At 42.9% G+C, this 15129-nt stretch overlaps 1 protein-coding gene across 1 annotated transcript; it reads right to left on the bottom strand.

Annotated features, from left to right (window-relative positions):
- Positions 1 to 372: 372 nt before the first annotated feature.
- Positions 373 to 14721, bottom strand: LOC136044279 (transmembrane protein 182-like). The gene is made up of 5 exons (XM_065729514.1): positions 14527 to 14721; positions 11780 to 11897; positions 10127 to 10225; positions 8067 to 8204; positions 373 to 3134 (listed from the first exon to the last, which is right to left on the bottom strand). The coding sequence occupies exons 1-5, from the start codon at positions 14677 to 14679 to the stop codon at positions 2905 to 2907; spliced, it is 738 nt and encodes a 245-aa protein (XP_065585586.1). The 5' UTR covers positions 14680 to 14721; the 3' UTR covers positions 373 to 2904.
- Positions 14722 to 15129: the final 408 nt, after the last annotated feature.

Raw genomic sequence — 15129 nt, forward strand, 5'->3', positions numbered from 1 at the left:
CACTGCCTGTGTGCATGATCCACAAGGCCTGCACTTTAACACCCAAGATTCATTAATATTTCCTGCAGAGTGCTCAGTAAGTAGCAAATAAAGCAGGAAGTGTCCCAGATGTTGGAAAGAAAAAATGGAATAATTCATTGCTTACTAACGTCAAATGCTAATGTGAGAAAAGCATCCTTGAAGAAATCCTTGACTAAAATTCATCAGTGATGTGAAATCACTGTTTTAATTATGCATTTTTGAATGTATTTATTAGTCTCAGTACTGATCTGACTTACAGATGTTTAACAGTGATAAGAGTCTACTGCAGTCTCTGGAATTACTCATGATTTATAATGACAAAACTTGGATCAGAATTAGGTCCTTGTCAGTACTCTATAATATCCTTTCATCAGACTTCTTCACATTCAACAGATGAAAGAGGCTGTGGTTTCCACAATTTCAAGCCTTGCTGCTGAGTCCATCAAATTATTTTTTTAAACTTCTCCAGAAATAATGATTCTCACACAAAATTTTGTCTGTGTAAGGTATACTTGCCACAAGAAAAACATGGGTCCAAAGGAATCGGATGTTTTAGTCCGCCAGCATGGTGTATCTGGTTCACGCTTGTGCTGACTATAATCTTGCATTTTATTGTAGGTGCTAATTAATTGTGCCAGTCTACAGTCTCATTTTCTGTATCCTCTCTGTTGTGATTATTACAATCTGCTCAATGCTTGAGTTTAAACAAAAAACACACCCTTCATTCAGGAATGATTCAAAGTCATGATTTCGAAAAGAATGATTGAGTTTTAAACTATTGCTTGTTCTAGAGCTGATCCAGAAGGAGCAAGTCTCCAGGGATGGTTTACTCCCTAAGGCATGAATGCATGATTAAGCTAAATGTATTCCATAAATGCCTTGATGACATTAAACTAAATTTTTTAAAGAACAGATGGAGAAAGTTAATAAATATTTCATTCTGTAATATAAAACTCACTTCTATATTCACAACTTCAGGGATCCTCAGCTTCACAGATATCAATAAGTCTGATGGATTTCTTGCTGCATTCTCATACTTCTGCCCTGGTGTCTCTTATGGGATCATCATTCCTGCATGCTTGGATTGTTTTATGGGATCAGTGAAAGGCAAGTGACTGTAAATCTTGACCTCTTCTGCTGCTGGATTATATACTTTTATTCTTTGTGACCGTAAGTGTTCATCTCTACACTGAATAGATAATTACATGACAAAAATTATTCAAAGAGAATTTATAGTGAGAAATTATCACTGGAAGTACTGATGGGGCACAGGCATAACCCAAAGAGACAGAATGATTTTTTTTTTAAATAAAACAGTTTAAAAATTCCAGCTAAAACACTGAAATATCAGTGTGTTTGTAAATGTCATGAAACATCTATTCACTGGGGAAAAAATGCATGATTTTTACCTGTTTATAACAATTCTAGTCAAATGAAATTTCCATTAATGGAAATTAGTGTGAATTTTACTTAAGAACCATAGAACAAGCCTGTTATTCATATGAAAGAACTAATCATTACATGTGGGAATTACAATTTCTCACTCTATGTATGCCGTGTATCTTGTAAAAGAGTAATTAGAAGTTGCTCCAAAAGGAAAGAAATGCCAGACTTGAATAATATTTTAGGAAGAGCATTAACAAACATTTTTATACTGCCAACAGTCTTCGCTGCTTTCTAGAAGAGGTTTACATTACATTACTAATTAAACATACTGAGTCAACAGTATGACATAAAGCTTTGGAAATATATGTTTACCATAAACTTTGACATCCATGAGAAGAGCATGTATTTTTAGTAAGTTTAATTTAAAATTTATGCAGATGAATTCAGCAAGCAGGGGCCCAACAAACTACTTCAAAGTAGCAAGATCTTGACTGAGAAACACAAGATCAACTCTTTGTCATTTCTCAAGTGTCTACAAACCTTCACGTACACAGGATAAATGACATCACCTCCTGAATTTAGATCATTTTGTATAGCATTAGCATGCATTACTCTTACTGGGACCACTTTAACCTGTCAGACAATGTACACTTGAGCTATTGCAAGAATTAAAAAATATATAAATTGTATATAATGAGTCTTTTCAGAGTTGGCTCTTTTGCTAGGTGGAATACAACAGGGTCCCATGCTGAGCTGGCTGACAGGATCTACCATAAAAACAAGCAAACAAAAAGATCATAGTATCATTGTTCCCATTTTCTTTCCCTCTGCTCCAATTTTCAGTTTTGTATTGCATGTTTCCACAACTCTCTGTCCAGGGAAAATGTTAAATTGCATAGTAGCACAGTGCTTTAAAGAAATACTAATTAATACATCTCATGTTGAATACCATAGAAATCAGTTTAGTCATTATTACGAGTTAGGTTAGGTGCAGGTACATTTGTATCTTCAGAACTGGGGCTTTTAATGAAAAAAAAAAACTCGATGTTTCCCGACATTCCATTAAAACAGTTGTCCTTTGACGTCAATTAGAGCTAGATAAAAAAAAAAATCATCCTTAATTGCTTTTCAGAAAAAGACATCAGAGTGTACACCCTCACAACCACATTCAATTACCCCTTACAGAAAACGAGGATGCTGGGAACCTCCAGTGCTTCTGAACACGGATGGGGCCATGCTGGCAGCCATGGGGGCTGCCTGCCTCAGCAAAGACTGGTCCTCCCACCTCAAACTGCTGCACAGTCCAGAGAGATGCCAACAGGACTGAGAGCATTTGTATGCTCAGTGCTCCATGCCTGCCTCCACACAACACTGACTTTAATCATGCACCTACGCCAATAATTACAGCTACAAAAATGACATAATCTTCAAAACTTGTGTGCTCCTCACTGTAAGGAGCATCGACAGTTTTCTCCAAGGGTTTCTCAGCACCTTTTCTTACTCAAGGGACTCTGTCATTTCTCTGCCGATCAGGAAGAAAAGGAGCCCAGAGAGCAGTGAGAGGGGCACGCCGGCAGCAGCAAGGAAGAAGGACCAGCCATAGAACACGTGTACAGGAGTCCCCTGCAGGCACACCTCGCTCCGCTCCAGGAGGATGTACTTTTGGAAATCGGCCACCAACTCCTTCCACAGCACAAAGAGGAAAATGAGCAGGAGAAATAAACTTCCTGAGAAGAGAGACAAAGGTGGTTATTCTCCAATTATAGCCAGTGTGTGAAATACAGAAAGGTTAAAAGTGAGAAAAGATTGCAACAGGTTCCCATATATTTTTGCAGGCTAATGTTGCAGAACGGCAACATTTGTCAGGTTTTCCCTTACAAAGGAGGCAGGAAAAGAGGAAAAGAAAGATGCTTTTCCAATATCAGATCCTATTTCCAGCAGAAATACCAAGATCTGTGGACTGGTCCTACTGGTGACAAGCACTACCTGGTGCTGGACCCTTCTGCAAGCAGCCACTGCCCCAGAACTGCAAGCAGAGCCCTGCTGACTTTGGATGGTTATCCCAGCTCACAAAAGCACCTTTCCATATGGCCATGATATATCAACCTCAGGTGAATATCTCCATAGCAAAGTCAAACAGCTCATTTAATGAGGCCATGGAGTCTTTTTATGACCGAACATTGGCACGTGAGATCCTCCATGAACCAAGTGGTAAAGGACAGAGGGCACTCCAGACCTCAAGGTCAGCATTTCCCTCAGCAGCTCTCCCAGCAGTTCCAGTGCCTTGTATTTCTGTACGTATCTCTGCAGAAGGCTTTGGAGGTCAGTCCTCACATGTCTGAAAAGCACACAGAGAGCAGATACCTCGCCTGGCTGTCCCAACTGCAACACCCCAGAACTCACAGTGATGGGGATCTGCATGAAGCAGACAACAAAAAAGCAGAGTGGTTCCAGTGTTACTTGTTCCACTGTATTAAATAATATATATATAATACATTTAAAAGGCAACACTTAAATAACACTTAAATAACACTTAAATGGTGATGGCATGATGACAGATCAGAAGCTAGATCAGTAATATCACACCACTTCACAGCTAGAAGCCATTTTTAAATGGTGTTATATAACATATAGACAGATACATACACACACACGCATACATATATGAAAGAAAGACATCACAGATGATGGCATTTTCATAATAGAAGTGAACAGTTTGAAATGAATACAGTTGACAAGTCATTGCACAGTTCTGTGGATGTGCTTTGGCTTCTGCTGGATTTCATTCCTCCCCTCGCAATTTTTAAACCAAAGGTAGCTTGTACTATATTTAATTATTCCCCCCAGGAGCTTATGCACTACAAAATCCAGCTTTCATGCTAGGCAAAAGCTGCAGGTATGGCTTGACATTGATCTATCTCCTTAGCAATGAAGCTTAGTGAAACTTTGCTTGGAGGATACACAGCAGGGCTGTGTTCCTGCTCATCATGATACAAGCATGTATTGTTCCTATAACACCCTGCTTCACGTCTTGTAGCTTAGAATGAGGGTCCAAAACATTCCTCAATCCTCACTAGGCATTGTATAGAAGTTGAAGCTACTCAACCAAAGCTGTCATGTTTATTAAGCTGCCTCCTATCCATTTGTGTAACCATATCAATACACATCGCCACACTCTGCTATCTCAGACCATTCTGCCTCCCATAGAAAAGTCCTCACTGCAAAGGCAGGCTAGGAGTTAAACAGCAGCTGGTGTAACATTTGCATGTTCATTGAGATTGTGATACCACTTGAAATTACGTGCACAAATAAATATTTTACACTTAATATGATAGTTGTATGTTTAAAATACCAATTATTCTACTTTAAGAAAATGATTGAATGTTTAAATAGTCACATGTTCTTTACAAAATACAATATATTGATAAGAAGGCAATTAAGTCTTTATCGCTGATGTAATTTAAAATTAAATTAATTAGATAGCAACTGAACCTTGAAAAGTGCTCTTTTAAAGATCAATTTATATTTCATTAGCTTATAATACCTACCATAAGAGACACAAATAAAAAAGTAGTCCCAGAGGGACAGGGGACATGGGTATGGTAGTGTGTTTTGTTTTTTTTTTTCCAGAATTTTCTGTTTTTCTGTAAGTAACATTTTTGTTGTTGTTGTTGCTGCTTTATCCCTGGAAAAACCAGATTGTCTGAAGCTCATTTACTGGGGAAAGCAGACCAAATCCTACCTGCCCCTGTGCAGCTTGTGGGGAACCTTCAAAGAATGTCATTGCTTTGTCATTAAACAGGTGGTAGAGGTGATGGCATGGCCTCAGCCTTGGCACCAAAATTCAGAACATCAAGACAAGAAAATGCAAGGAAAGTGATTTCTTTCCTAGAATAATCACACTGGAGTTTCAAGGGGTCCCTGCAATTTATACAGTCTCTGTAGTGAGAAAGAGAAATCAAAAGCCACCACCATTGGATGCTTTTTGTAGCAGCTGTAGCAGAAAGACATTTTTGTTTCACACTGGCCCCAGATGGCTTCCTAAATGCAGAAAGTGATTTCTTGGAGTCTTGGTCAGCAAACTGAAAGAAAAACCTTTTTTTTTCGGTAAAGCAACAAACCCTGGCTCTGTTCATTAAGCAGGTACAGAAAAAATTAACTGCAAAACTCGGTCTCAAGGCTAATGGGGTCAGTAACATCTTGCAGAGAGGGGCAAATTGCAGGAAGACTGGAATGGGGCATTCAGTCTTCCTCCTCCACCCAGGGCTAACTACAAGCTCTCTGAGCCTGGGAGATCTGCACCCTAATGGTGGGTGAATGGGAGTCTGCCTCCTGCTTTCTTTCACTTCTCATCCTTGTGATACCATTATAGCTCTTAATTGTAGAGACAGGTGAGTGAACTCAGTCTTTAACTCTTATTCCATGGAAGCTCCTGAACTTGCATGTAATCTCTTAATTGCAAGAAAAATGAACTTTCACAGTAAGCAACTCATTTGCCTCCTCAGGATGTTCATAATAAGGGAATGGAGGGGTGACCTTCAGCTTCCTTTCCCCAGCCATCAGCTTCAGCTGCTCATGGGGAGCCTGAGACTTTTGGGGCAGGGGGTGCTGACGAACCAGCATGGGGACCACAGTGGCTGGAAGAGGCATAGATTGCATATTTACTGGTGTTTCTGCTTTTCCAGGGGAGCTGGTAAGGAGCTCCTGTTTGTGTTCCTTCACATCACCCAGGACACAGCAGTACAGTTCCTCCCTCCAGCAGCTGAGCTGCCCCAGAGTTGAGTGAAGCCTACACTTGCTTGTTAAGTGTGGCTGCTAAAACACCCAAAGGAAACTAAGGAGCACAAGGGAATGCAGCCCAGGAATTTCAGTACAGCTTCCAGAAGATGCAATGCAGTGTTCTCCAACGCCATCATGATGCTAGTTAGGAATATTGTCACCTGACAGTTTTTAGAAGGGGTGATGAGGAAATAATGAGGGGTGCATCCTGCATCCACTTGGATGTTGTTTTCTGACAGGATTCATAAGTTTGAGTTCAGGATCCAAAAAAAAATAATAAGTAAATCAACTGAAACCCTAAGCAAACTCTCCTCAAAAGACATTGCATTCTTCTAGCTTTCATTTAGATCAAAAACATATCTTGGGGAGGATTTGGGTGCTTGGGCCCCCTCTCAGCCACTTCAGCTCATGCACACATCAGATTGCCAGCACTGATGACCAGTCTAAGGCACTGGTACCTAACAGAGGTCTGAGGGCAAGATATCTTGCATTCCCAAATGAAATTTCTATGTGTACAACCGCATAAAATTTACCTTTAGAAAAAAAATTAAACCCAACTGAGCATTTATTAAACTGTATAAGAGAAAGATAAGCAGATACCCGCAGGTATGCTGGGCTTACTTCAGTAACCAAAGACCTGGAGGCAAATGGAAAATTGGACAAAACGCAAAGCAAATCAGCAGAGGCGGGTAGGGCCACATTGATTTACTGCCTTCCATATTTTTAGACAAATAGATGCCAACTAGCTTCATGTCAACAATCATCTCAGCTGGAATCACATGGTTAATTATTAGCACATCTGGAGGAGATGGGAGACTAGGAAAGAGCCTGTGAAGTGGAAAGGAAGCTAAATAACAGGGAGGGGAAAAAAGTAAAAGATTAATAAAGGGGAAGACACAATGAGATTGGAAGGAATTTGGGTGGAGTTCATCCAGGCTTCCTTTTGAGACCTCTCTTGTTAAGTTATTTTCATGAATGTTTTTTAATCCAAAAAGCCCAAAATGGGAGGAAAGACGCTGGCTTGTGTTTGATTCATTCAGTGCTTGAGGAATCAGAACCTGGTGTAGGGTCCATAATTAAACAAAATTAATTTCAGAGGAAGGCTTGAGTTCATTACAAAGTTCTTCACTTGACATGGCTCATCAGAGCTCCAACCTTTAACTGCTTCCATTACAGGAAAAAAAAAAAAGGTTTTTTTTCCAAGTTTGAGTCACAGTTATAAATTAAGGACTTCTCCAGTTATTCCCTCTCAAATACAGCAAAGGCCCAAGTGATAATTCAGTGGACTAATTTGTAACAGTAGTAGGAATAATGAATCAATGCCTATTTTTAATTCATTTTCCTGCTGTGACACTGCTTTATCTTTTCAGATTTTATTAAAAACTAGCCCTCCAGTTTTGAATTGCTGGGTATGCCTTTGATTGCATGGTGCTTTTCCAGGTTCTAGCAGAGCAAAGACAGAAGAGGCTCAAATATGAAGGCTGACAACTGAACAGTGTGGCTGATCACTGTCTGGGATTAATCAGCTACAGATGTTGCTAAAATAAAAAGGGTCTGGATATTGTGCAAGGCTGTAGAAGACAAATAGTATGTTTCCCAATTCCCAATTTCTCCTTAGGTTTAAGGACCATCTTTCTAAAGCTCGGCTGAACATAGAAGTTTATTTCTACCTGGGGAAAGGGAACATTTATTCAAATTCACCACTGCTCCCATCAGAAAACCAATCCCTCCCCAGCATCCCTGGGGACCACTGCCATCACTGTGTGCCAGCCATCACTGTGTGCCTCCCCATCATCAAGTATCACTCCATTCCCTCAAATGCAGTAGGCTGCGCACACTCCTTTCTGCCCTGTTGTGCCTAATTACCACTGTTCACTTACCTGAGGCTATCAGGAACCCTCCACCCACTTTGTAGGACCTGGCACTGACGAAGGGCACACCACACACCAGCAGTAGTCCTCCCACCAGGCCAGCAGCCACGGCCAGTATGATGAACGCCGTCCAGAAGCCTCTGTACACTGCACAGAAGCCAAAAAGAGGGAGTCAGAGGAAAAGGAGGGAGGGGAAGCCCAGCTAGGTCTTCAGAAGGCCATGTAGAACTCTTGCATCAATGGCAGACCAACAAAACAATGGAGAGCACTGGGGTCATGAGCCACTTCTCCAGCAGAGAGCTGCTGCTGGTGTTGAGCAGAGCTGTAGGCAGTATTAAGTTGTGTGGCTGCAGAATTCACCAACGGGTGCAAGTTCAAGCTGCATGTCATGATCTAAAACTGAGACTGGAATCAGAATATACAGTTGAAAGTGTTTGCAGGAAAACCACACCGTATGTGTGTGAGAGTATGTGAGAAGGGATGACAGCCCAGGTGTGGGTAATGAGGGGTGTTCAGGTAGAAACCCTCCAAACCTCCTCCCAGTTCCCCCAGTCTATATGGTCTGCTTAGTCCACCACCTCCACTGCTTCCATTGCCTTTTGTTGCTCAGAAGCACGGATAGAGAGATTTGATCTGAGCATGAGCAAACTGCAGTGCTGAAATGACTCACACTTGAAAGAAAAATGATACAGAGAAGATGTGTTTTGCTCATTTTAAGCCATTTTGTCAGGAGAGCCACTTAGGGAGAGATAAGTATCTTGAACTCTCCAAAACCACAGAATTCATTTTAATGTTTAACCTCCCATCACCCATTTCTCTCAGGGAGCCTAAGAGGATGCAGATAAGGCAGAATTATCTCTGGCACAGGTAATAGCTGGAGGACCCACTTATTGGTCAGCGTCCTGTTCTGTCATAATTGAGGCATTTGAGTATGGACTGGTTGGGAATAAAATAGAAGTGTATGGCAGAAAAGCCTGCTCCATGCAGATTTCCCAACGCTTTGTAGTGGGGTTGGTGCAGATCCCAATTGTAGAATGTGGGTGCCGAGATATCCCCATCTCCATACCAACACATCCCCATGTCCGTGCTGTCAGGTCCCCATCTTGTGCCAACGTGTCCCCATCTCCCTGGGGATGACGTCATCATGACCAGCTCAGCAGCAGGGCAGCAGCCCCAGCACCAGGGCTGTCCCCAAAAGGCATTTTGGAGGCAGCTGCAGTGGCTGCATAGCGCAGGCTGATGGGCAGCGACAGATGGCTCAAGGGCCCTTTATTTAGCACGGAAAAATCCGTGTGTTTACCATCGAGATCATTCAGAAACTGGAGTTGTACCACCCTCTCCTAAGCAGAAAAATAAGCTGACATTAGCCCGTGTGCCTGCCACACGCAGCCCATGATGGGCTTCTCATTCTGCCATCCATTTCACACTGCAGCTTGCTCCCCTAGGCGGGGATCCGACACAGCAAAAGGAGCTAGATGCTCTCCCTCGCATGCTCCTACAAATATATATTTTTTTAATTAATTTCTCATACAAAAAAGTATATAAAAAAAAAAAGGTACTGCTAAAGGCTAAGGAAAAGGTCAAGATGTTTGTTTGTGCAGTATGCCTGCCCCGGATCCCCAGAGGCAACGCAGAGTGATGCACACTATTTAAAGAAATCAATTCATTTCCAAAAAGATCATGGAATTAATTCTAGCTGCTGCCACCAATTTAGCAAATTAAAATTCCTAGCAGCAGCTGATTCATTAAAGGACTCTGAAAATACAGAGAAACATAAATAAAAAGGGAACCAGTTGAAAGGAGAGCTCTCCAACTGTGTCGTATTGGAGGTATTAAAAATAAGTGCGATGGATCTTCTGACAATTTGGTCTTTAACTGATTTTGCAGTGTTTGTTTATTTTGTCTTGCAACAAATCAGTGCTGGCACTCTCCCAGGAAGCCACGCGAGGCCACTTTGCAAGGAGCTTCTCTGGTCATGCTTGGCCACGAGGATTTACAATAGGGCACACATAGCACACAACGTGCTTCCCAGCCCTACGGCTTGGAAAAGGAGCTGGGAAGGGACCTACCTGCAGTTGTGTCATAGGAGGGATGTGGGAAAGGCCCCAGGACGATGGGCATGGGGAACAGGTAGCCATGCACGCAGTGCTTGGGGTGTGCTTGGCTGGCTGCAAAAGAAGGACAAAAAGTTTGCTTTACTTTCATTCAAATACATAGTTACAATGTTCAGATGGCAAATTGACACCAGTACTCCCATTGCTATTTTGTTCCAGAAACCGTCTGCAAGGGGCAAAGGGTTTGGGTACCAGAACCCTCCTGTTGGTGAGAAAGGAAAGCACAATTAGAGTGGACGTGCCCCATCAATATTAATACCACCGAGACTTATCGTGATTAACGGTAATAGAATGAACGTTAAATGAATTAATTAATGATTGGACACTTATTTAAATATGTTCCCCAGCTCAAAGGAACACTTTATAATAGGTGGACATTAGTTCATGCTAAATTGACTATGGAATACCTATTGAATTAATTATTACATCCATGAGAGCAGCAAATTAATTTGCCATGATCAATCCTATTATAATAAATACCTAAAGAAGTAATAAAAATTTGCCAGCTATCAGAAAGAGTCATTTTACTTCAGGTAACACTGCATTGTATAATGTATTCCTGTTTAATATAATTAGATAGCAAGCTCCCTCTCTCCAGTCTTTTTCATCAAAAAAATTCCATGTGAAAAACTCCACGCTGTTCTGCTGAACAGTGGCAGTAACTGTTTTAACAGAAAACAGAGGTCAGGGACTGAAGGACAGCAAAACCATCTGAAATTTTAACCACCGAGGAATAAACAGATTGTGGTAACCTGCATTATTTTCAGACATATCCCTCAGTAGGGCCATCCTGCTGTTCCATGAGCCTTTAAGCATCTCTGAGCAGAGCGAGCAGAGGGTCAGGGCCTTTGTGATGTTGAAAACCTTTGCAGAACTTAATATTTTTTTTCTTGATCTCTGAACATATTTCACCTCCTTTGATTTTTTTTAAACATGAACATGCTTTCAGAAAATAATGATTTTGCATCACTCTGCTTCTTTACAGTGAAATCCTCACACTTGTGACTTCTATGACCTTAAAAAGCAAAACAGGCAAGATCTGTAAGCAAAGGCCTCATGTGCCCAGGAGCACAATCCCACTTGGTTCCAGCTCTGTGTGGGCTACCCCTGCCCACTGCTAGGCACATCCTGACTTCCTCTGGCTTGAAAGCAGTGGAAGATGGAATGCCCAGCCAAAAGAGGAGCACCTGGAGGTGCTCGTGGTTGGATGGGGGCCTGGGCAGCCTGATCTTGTAGGGGCAACCAATTTTCTATGCAAAACAGGAATTGAAAAGCAGTGTTACAGGCAAGATGGGCATGGGTTCAAATTCATCACACCTTAGCTGGATACAAATATCATGGTGCACAGGGGCAAAGTTGAGCCTGCTGGTAGATGTCACCATCCTGTTTTCATAGATGGTATTTTAATTGGCACCAAGGGGTTCCTAAGTGATGATGTCCAATGAGAGCAAAATCCAAGCCCAAAAAAAAGAACCCAGGAAGAGTGCTTTAAGTTAGCTGTTAAGTAGAGAGATGAGGATGAGAATGAAAAAAAAATGGAACAAAACAGAGTGCAGAGGCATGAGTCTGGCAGCAGCACCAAGAGGCGCAGCATGGCCGGGTACTCACTGTACCAGAAGGTCCAGATGGTTGCAGAATGGCCCTCTCCAAAGAACCAGCACCGCCAGAAGAAGCCCTCGTGATGGAAAGTGAGGACCTGTGTCCCAGCCTCTGCCAGCCTTTCTGCCTGTGGGGAAAGAAGGACAAGCTGGTATGAGGATGGTCACAGCAATGGTAAGAAACATGTATGTTTAGCTCTGTTGGTTGTGTGTCCATTGCTGCTGTTTGAGTTGGTTTTGGAGGGGTCAAGGCACAGCTGCTGCCCTCAATTTTCTGACATACCACAGCTACAAAACAAATATCGTAGTCCCTTGAAGGGAGTACTATCATCACAGCTATCCTGATCAAAAAGATCCCACAGATTCTCAGACCACCTTCTCATCTCTCTTTAAAGCACTGATTGCCAGAGCTGGAAAGGCATGCCAGGGATACAGCTTCTTAAATAATTTCCCTCAGTAAGCAGTATTGCTGTTGTAACCAGTTGGAAGCAGGTGGATTACCAGGTAAGCAGTTTCAGAGGAGGCCAACACAACAGGTCAGATGCCCTTGCACTCTGCAGGATCCACACAAGGTGTCACCTAACCCCAGCAGGCAGCCCAGTGCTGTCACTCACACTGAGCCCCTACTCACCATCCCAAAAGTTTCCTGCTTTCTTCCTGCTGCTGAGCCTGCAGAGGTTATGTTAACCTGCTGTGAGATGGGAATTACTCTTTGACCCCCCCAGATTTCCCATGGCCCAGTTCAGGATGCTGACAAATGTTCCAGTTTTGGTCTAACTGCAACTCACAGACCAGACTGCAAGTGTAAGGTCTAGGTCTTCCCAGAAGGGAGACTATTGCAGTGCTGAGTCATAGACTAATTACTAAAAATCTTATTGAAACCGTATCTAAAATCCATGTTATCTTTCCCACACTCAGTTTGGTTAAGGAGACATGACTGTTAGAAAGTTCTATTTTGTGGAGGATGAAGAAACTCTGCAGAGGAATGGCTGTGCACTGGAAAAAGGAGATTGGACTCCGCAAGGAGGTGTTGGGAGGTGCCCCCTCACCTTGAGGTCCTTATACTCCACTTTCAGAGTTCTGATTCTCCTTTTGTTTTCAGGATAAAATGCCAGCTATGGCAGTGGTGCCATGCAGGCTGCACTGGCTCCCTAGCTGCTGACTTGGTGCACATTTAACTGCTACATGGCAATTAACCATCCTTATCCATCAGCAGTTGCCAATTTAGGAAAAGGCAGATAAGGTAAAACACACTGTAGGCAAACAGAGCCTGAACTAAGAATCATAGAAATTGTACCTGAAATAAAAATAAAAGAGCTCAGAGGGAAGAAGAAGAGCAGTACTTCTTCCTAGCACTACTGAAATCACCCTGCCTCAGCAACCAGAAAACCAACACACAGCCAAGAGTGTCCCCAACTCCTCTGAGGTGCCTGTGTCATGCTGCATGCCATCCCTGCCTGTCATCTAAAGGACAGCAGCACTAAAAAACTATGGAACAATTAATGCTGTCATTTTCTAAGCACAGAACTGGAGCTGCACTCCTCTGGCCATGGCTCTGTCTCCTTTGGGGTTCTATTGCACTGCTTTAGACATAAAAGACAGTGTCTTCTGCCAGGAAGTTTTATCTATCAATTTATTCTTTTTTTTTTTTTTTTTTAATAGAAAAAAGTCATTTGGAAACATGACTTAAGCAGTGCCCCACAAATGACAATGGGATTCTGAAATGACAGCATTTCTTGCTGGCATCATGATGCTTACCCAGCGTGACTCACCACACCAGAAAACATCAAACCTAATTGGATTGAACTTTGGAGTAACAAAAAGTCTGCACGCAACAAGGATCCTCCTGTCATTTTTTAATTGCAGCCACACATTGATCAGCTCCAAAATACTTGAGAAGAGCGGATGGCTCCAGGAACGCAGCTGGCTGCAATTGCTTGGGCAGGCAGACAGCACCAAGATCAGCTCACAGCACACTTTCAAAAGGATCTATAAACATGTGATAGGGGCACTGAGCACTAAAACACCTGTCATAAAAACAGGAAACATTCAAAATCGTCTTTCCTGCTAACAGAAACCCTACACAAATCCTAATTTGACAACAGACCTCTTCACGTGAGATGGGCAGGAACTGCTGCCGGCTCTGCCACGCACCTGCTGCTCACTCCTGTTTCCTGTCTGCACTGCAACTCTCTCACTTCAGATGTAAATGCTTGCCAAGCTCTACGCTTTAAAATATGAACTACTTTTAAATGAACAAATGAGGCAGAGAAATCTTTTAATAGAAAGTATCAGGAGATATCTTTTGTTTTTCATAGCAAAGGCTGTCAACAAGTAAAGCTCTTACATTTTTGCCTTTCATTCCTTAACATTCAAATCTGCCAGAATACAGAAGCACTGTTTTCTTGTTTTCTAGACATTTATACTGTCAGAACTTTCACAGAACCGTAGAACAGCTTGAGTTGGAAGGGACCTCATAGCCCACCCAGTCCCAACGCTGTGTCGTGGGCTGGCTGACCCGCTGCATCAGGCTGCCCCAGCCCCATGCAACCTGGCTCCAAGCACCTCCAGGGATGGGGCATCCAAGGGAGCTCTGGATTACTTTTTACTTCAACAGGTCACTTTAAATGAGCATAAATATCCCCATGGATCTGAAGCTGCCTGAATTGAAGGTAGTTTTGTCACTTTCTGACAGTTCTAGAGCAAATTATTTAAATGTGAGCTTTCTTCCCTAGAATAACCTGGTTGGGGATTTACCTCTCCGGCGTGGTGTGTGCTGTTCCCGTCCTCAATGACCCCGCACGTGTCTGCAGCCAGCAGCCAGTAGTCCGTCCCGAAGGCGAGCAGGAAGAGCAGCACAGCCGTGCTGCCCAGGACGCCCGCGGTCAGCGCGGCAACGCCAGCCCTCATGGCCCAGCAGAATTTGGGGAAAAAGGGGAAAACACCGGAGCTTCCCAGTCACTGAGGGAAGGGAAGGGAGAGAAGTGCTATTCTGGGATGCAGATCGGGATCTTCGGGCCGCCGGTGTGAGTTTCAGGGGGTGGCGGGAAAGGGACTAATAAAAGCAGATGACCTGGCGTAGCCAAACAGCTGTGGCATTAAGGGAACATGACAAACAGCTATTGAGACAGAGCAGGACAGCTTCCAAAAAAACACATGGCTGCTCACTTCAGCACGGTGAGCATGGGTCATGAGCACTCGTGGTGCAGAGCACAGTGAACTGAAGTGCTTAAAGCCTGCTGTGCATGGGGTGAGCAAACCTGAGCCCATGGCCCTGCAGTATCTTCAGTTGTGTTTGCCAAATAACCATGTAGAAGAAAACCCACACCAACCCCAAGGGTCCAAGGGATGGCATTAACC

This window comes from Cyrtonyx montezumae, unplaced genomic scaffold (assembly GCF_038088225.1).
Source record: "Cyrtonyx montezumae isolate F1298 unplaced genomic scaffold, pur_monq_1.0 scaffold_11, whole genome shotgun sequence".
Lineage (NCBI taxonomy): Eukaryota > Metazoa > Chordata > Aves > Galliformes > Odontophoridae > Cyrtonyx > Cyrtonyx montezumae.

Bases quoted from the DNA above. Each gene is read 5' to 3' on its own strand.
- LOC136044279 (XM_065729514.1), bottom strand. From the start codon at position 14,679: ATGAGGGCTGGCGTTGCCGCGCTGACCGCGGGCGTCCTGGGCAGCACG. The intron at 11,898-14,526 runs GTAAATCCCCAA...CTTTCCCCACAG, and splicing joins GCACACACCACGCCGGAGAG to GCAGAAAGGCTGGCAGAGGC. The intron at 8,205-10,126 runs GTAGGTCCCTTC...GCTTCTGTGCAG, and splicing joins CTCCTATGACACAACTGCAG to TGTACAGAGGCTTCTGGACG.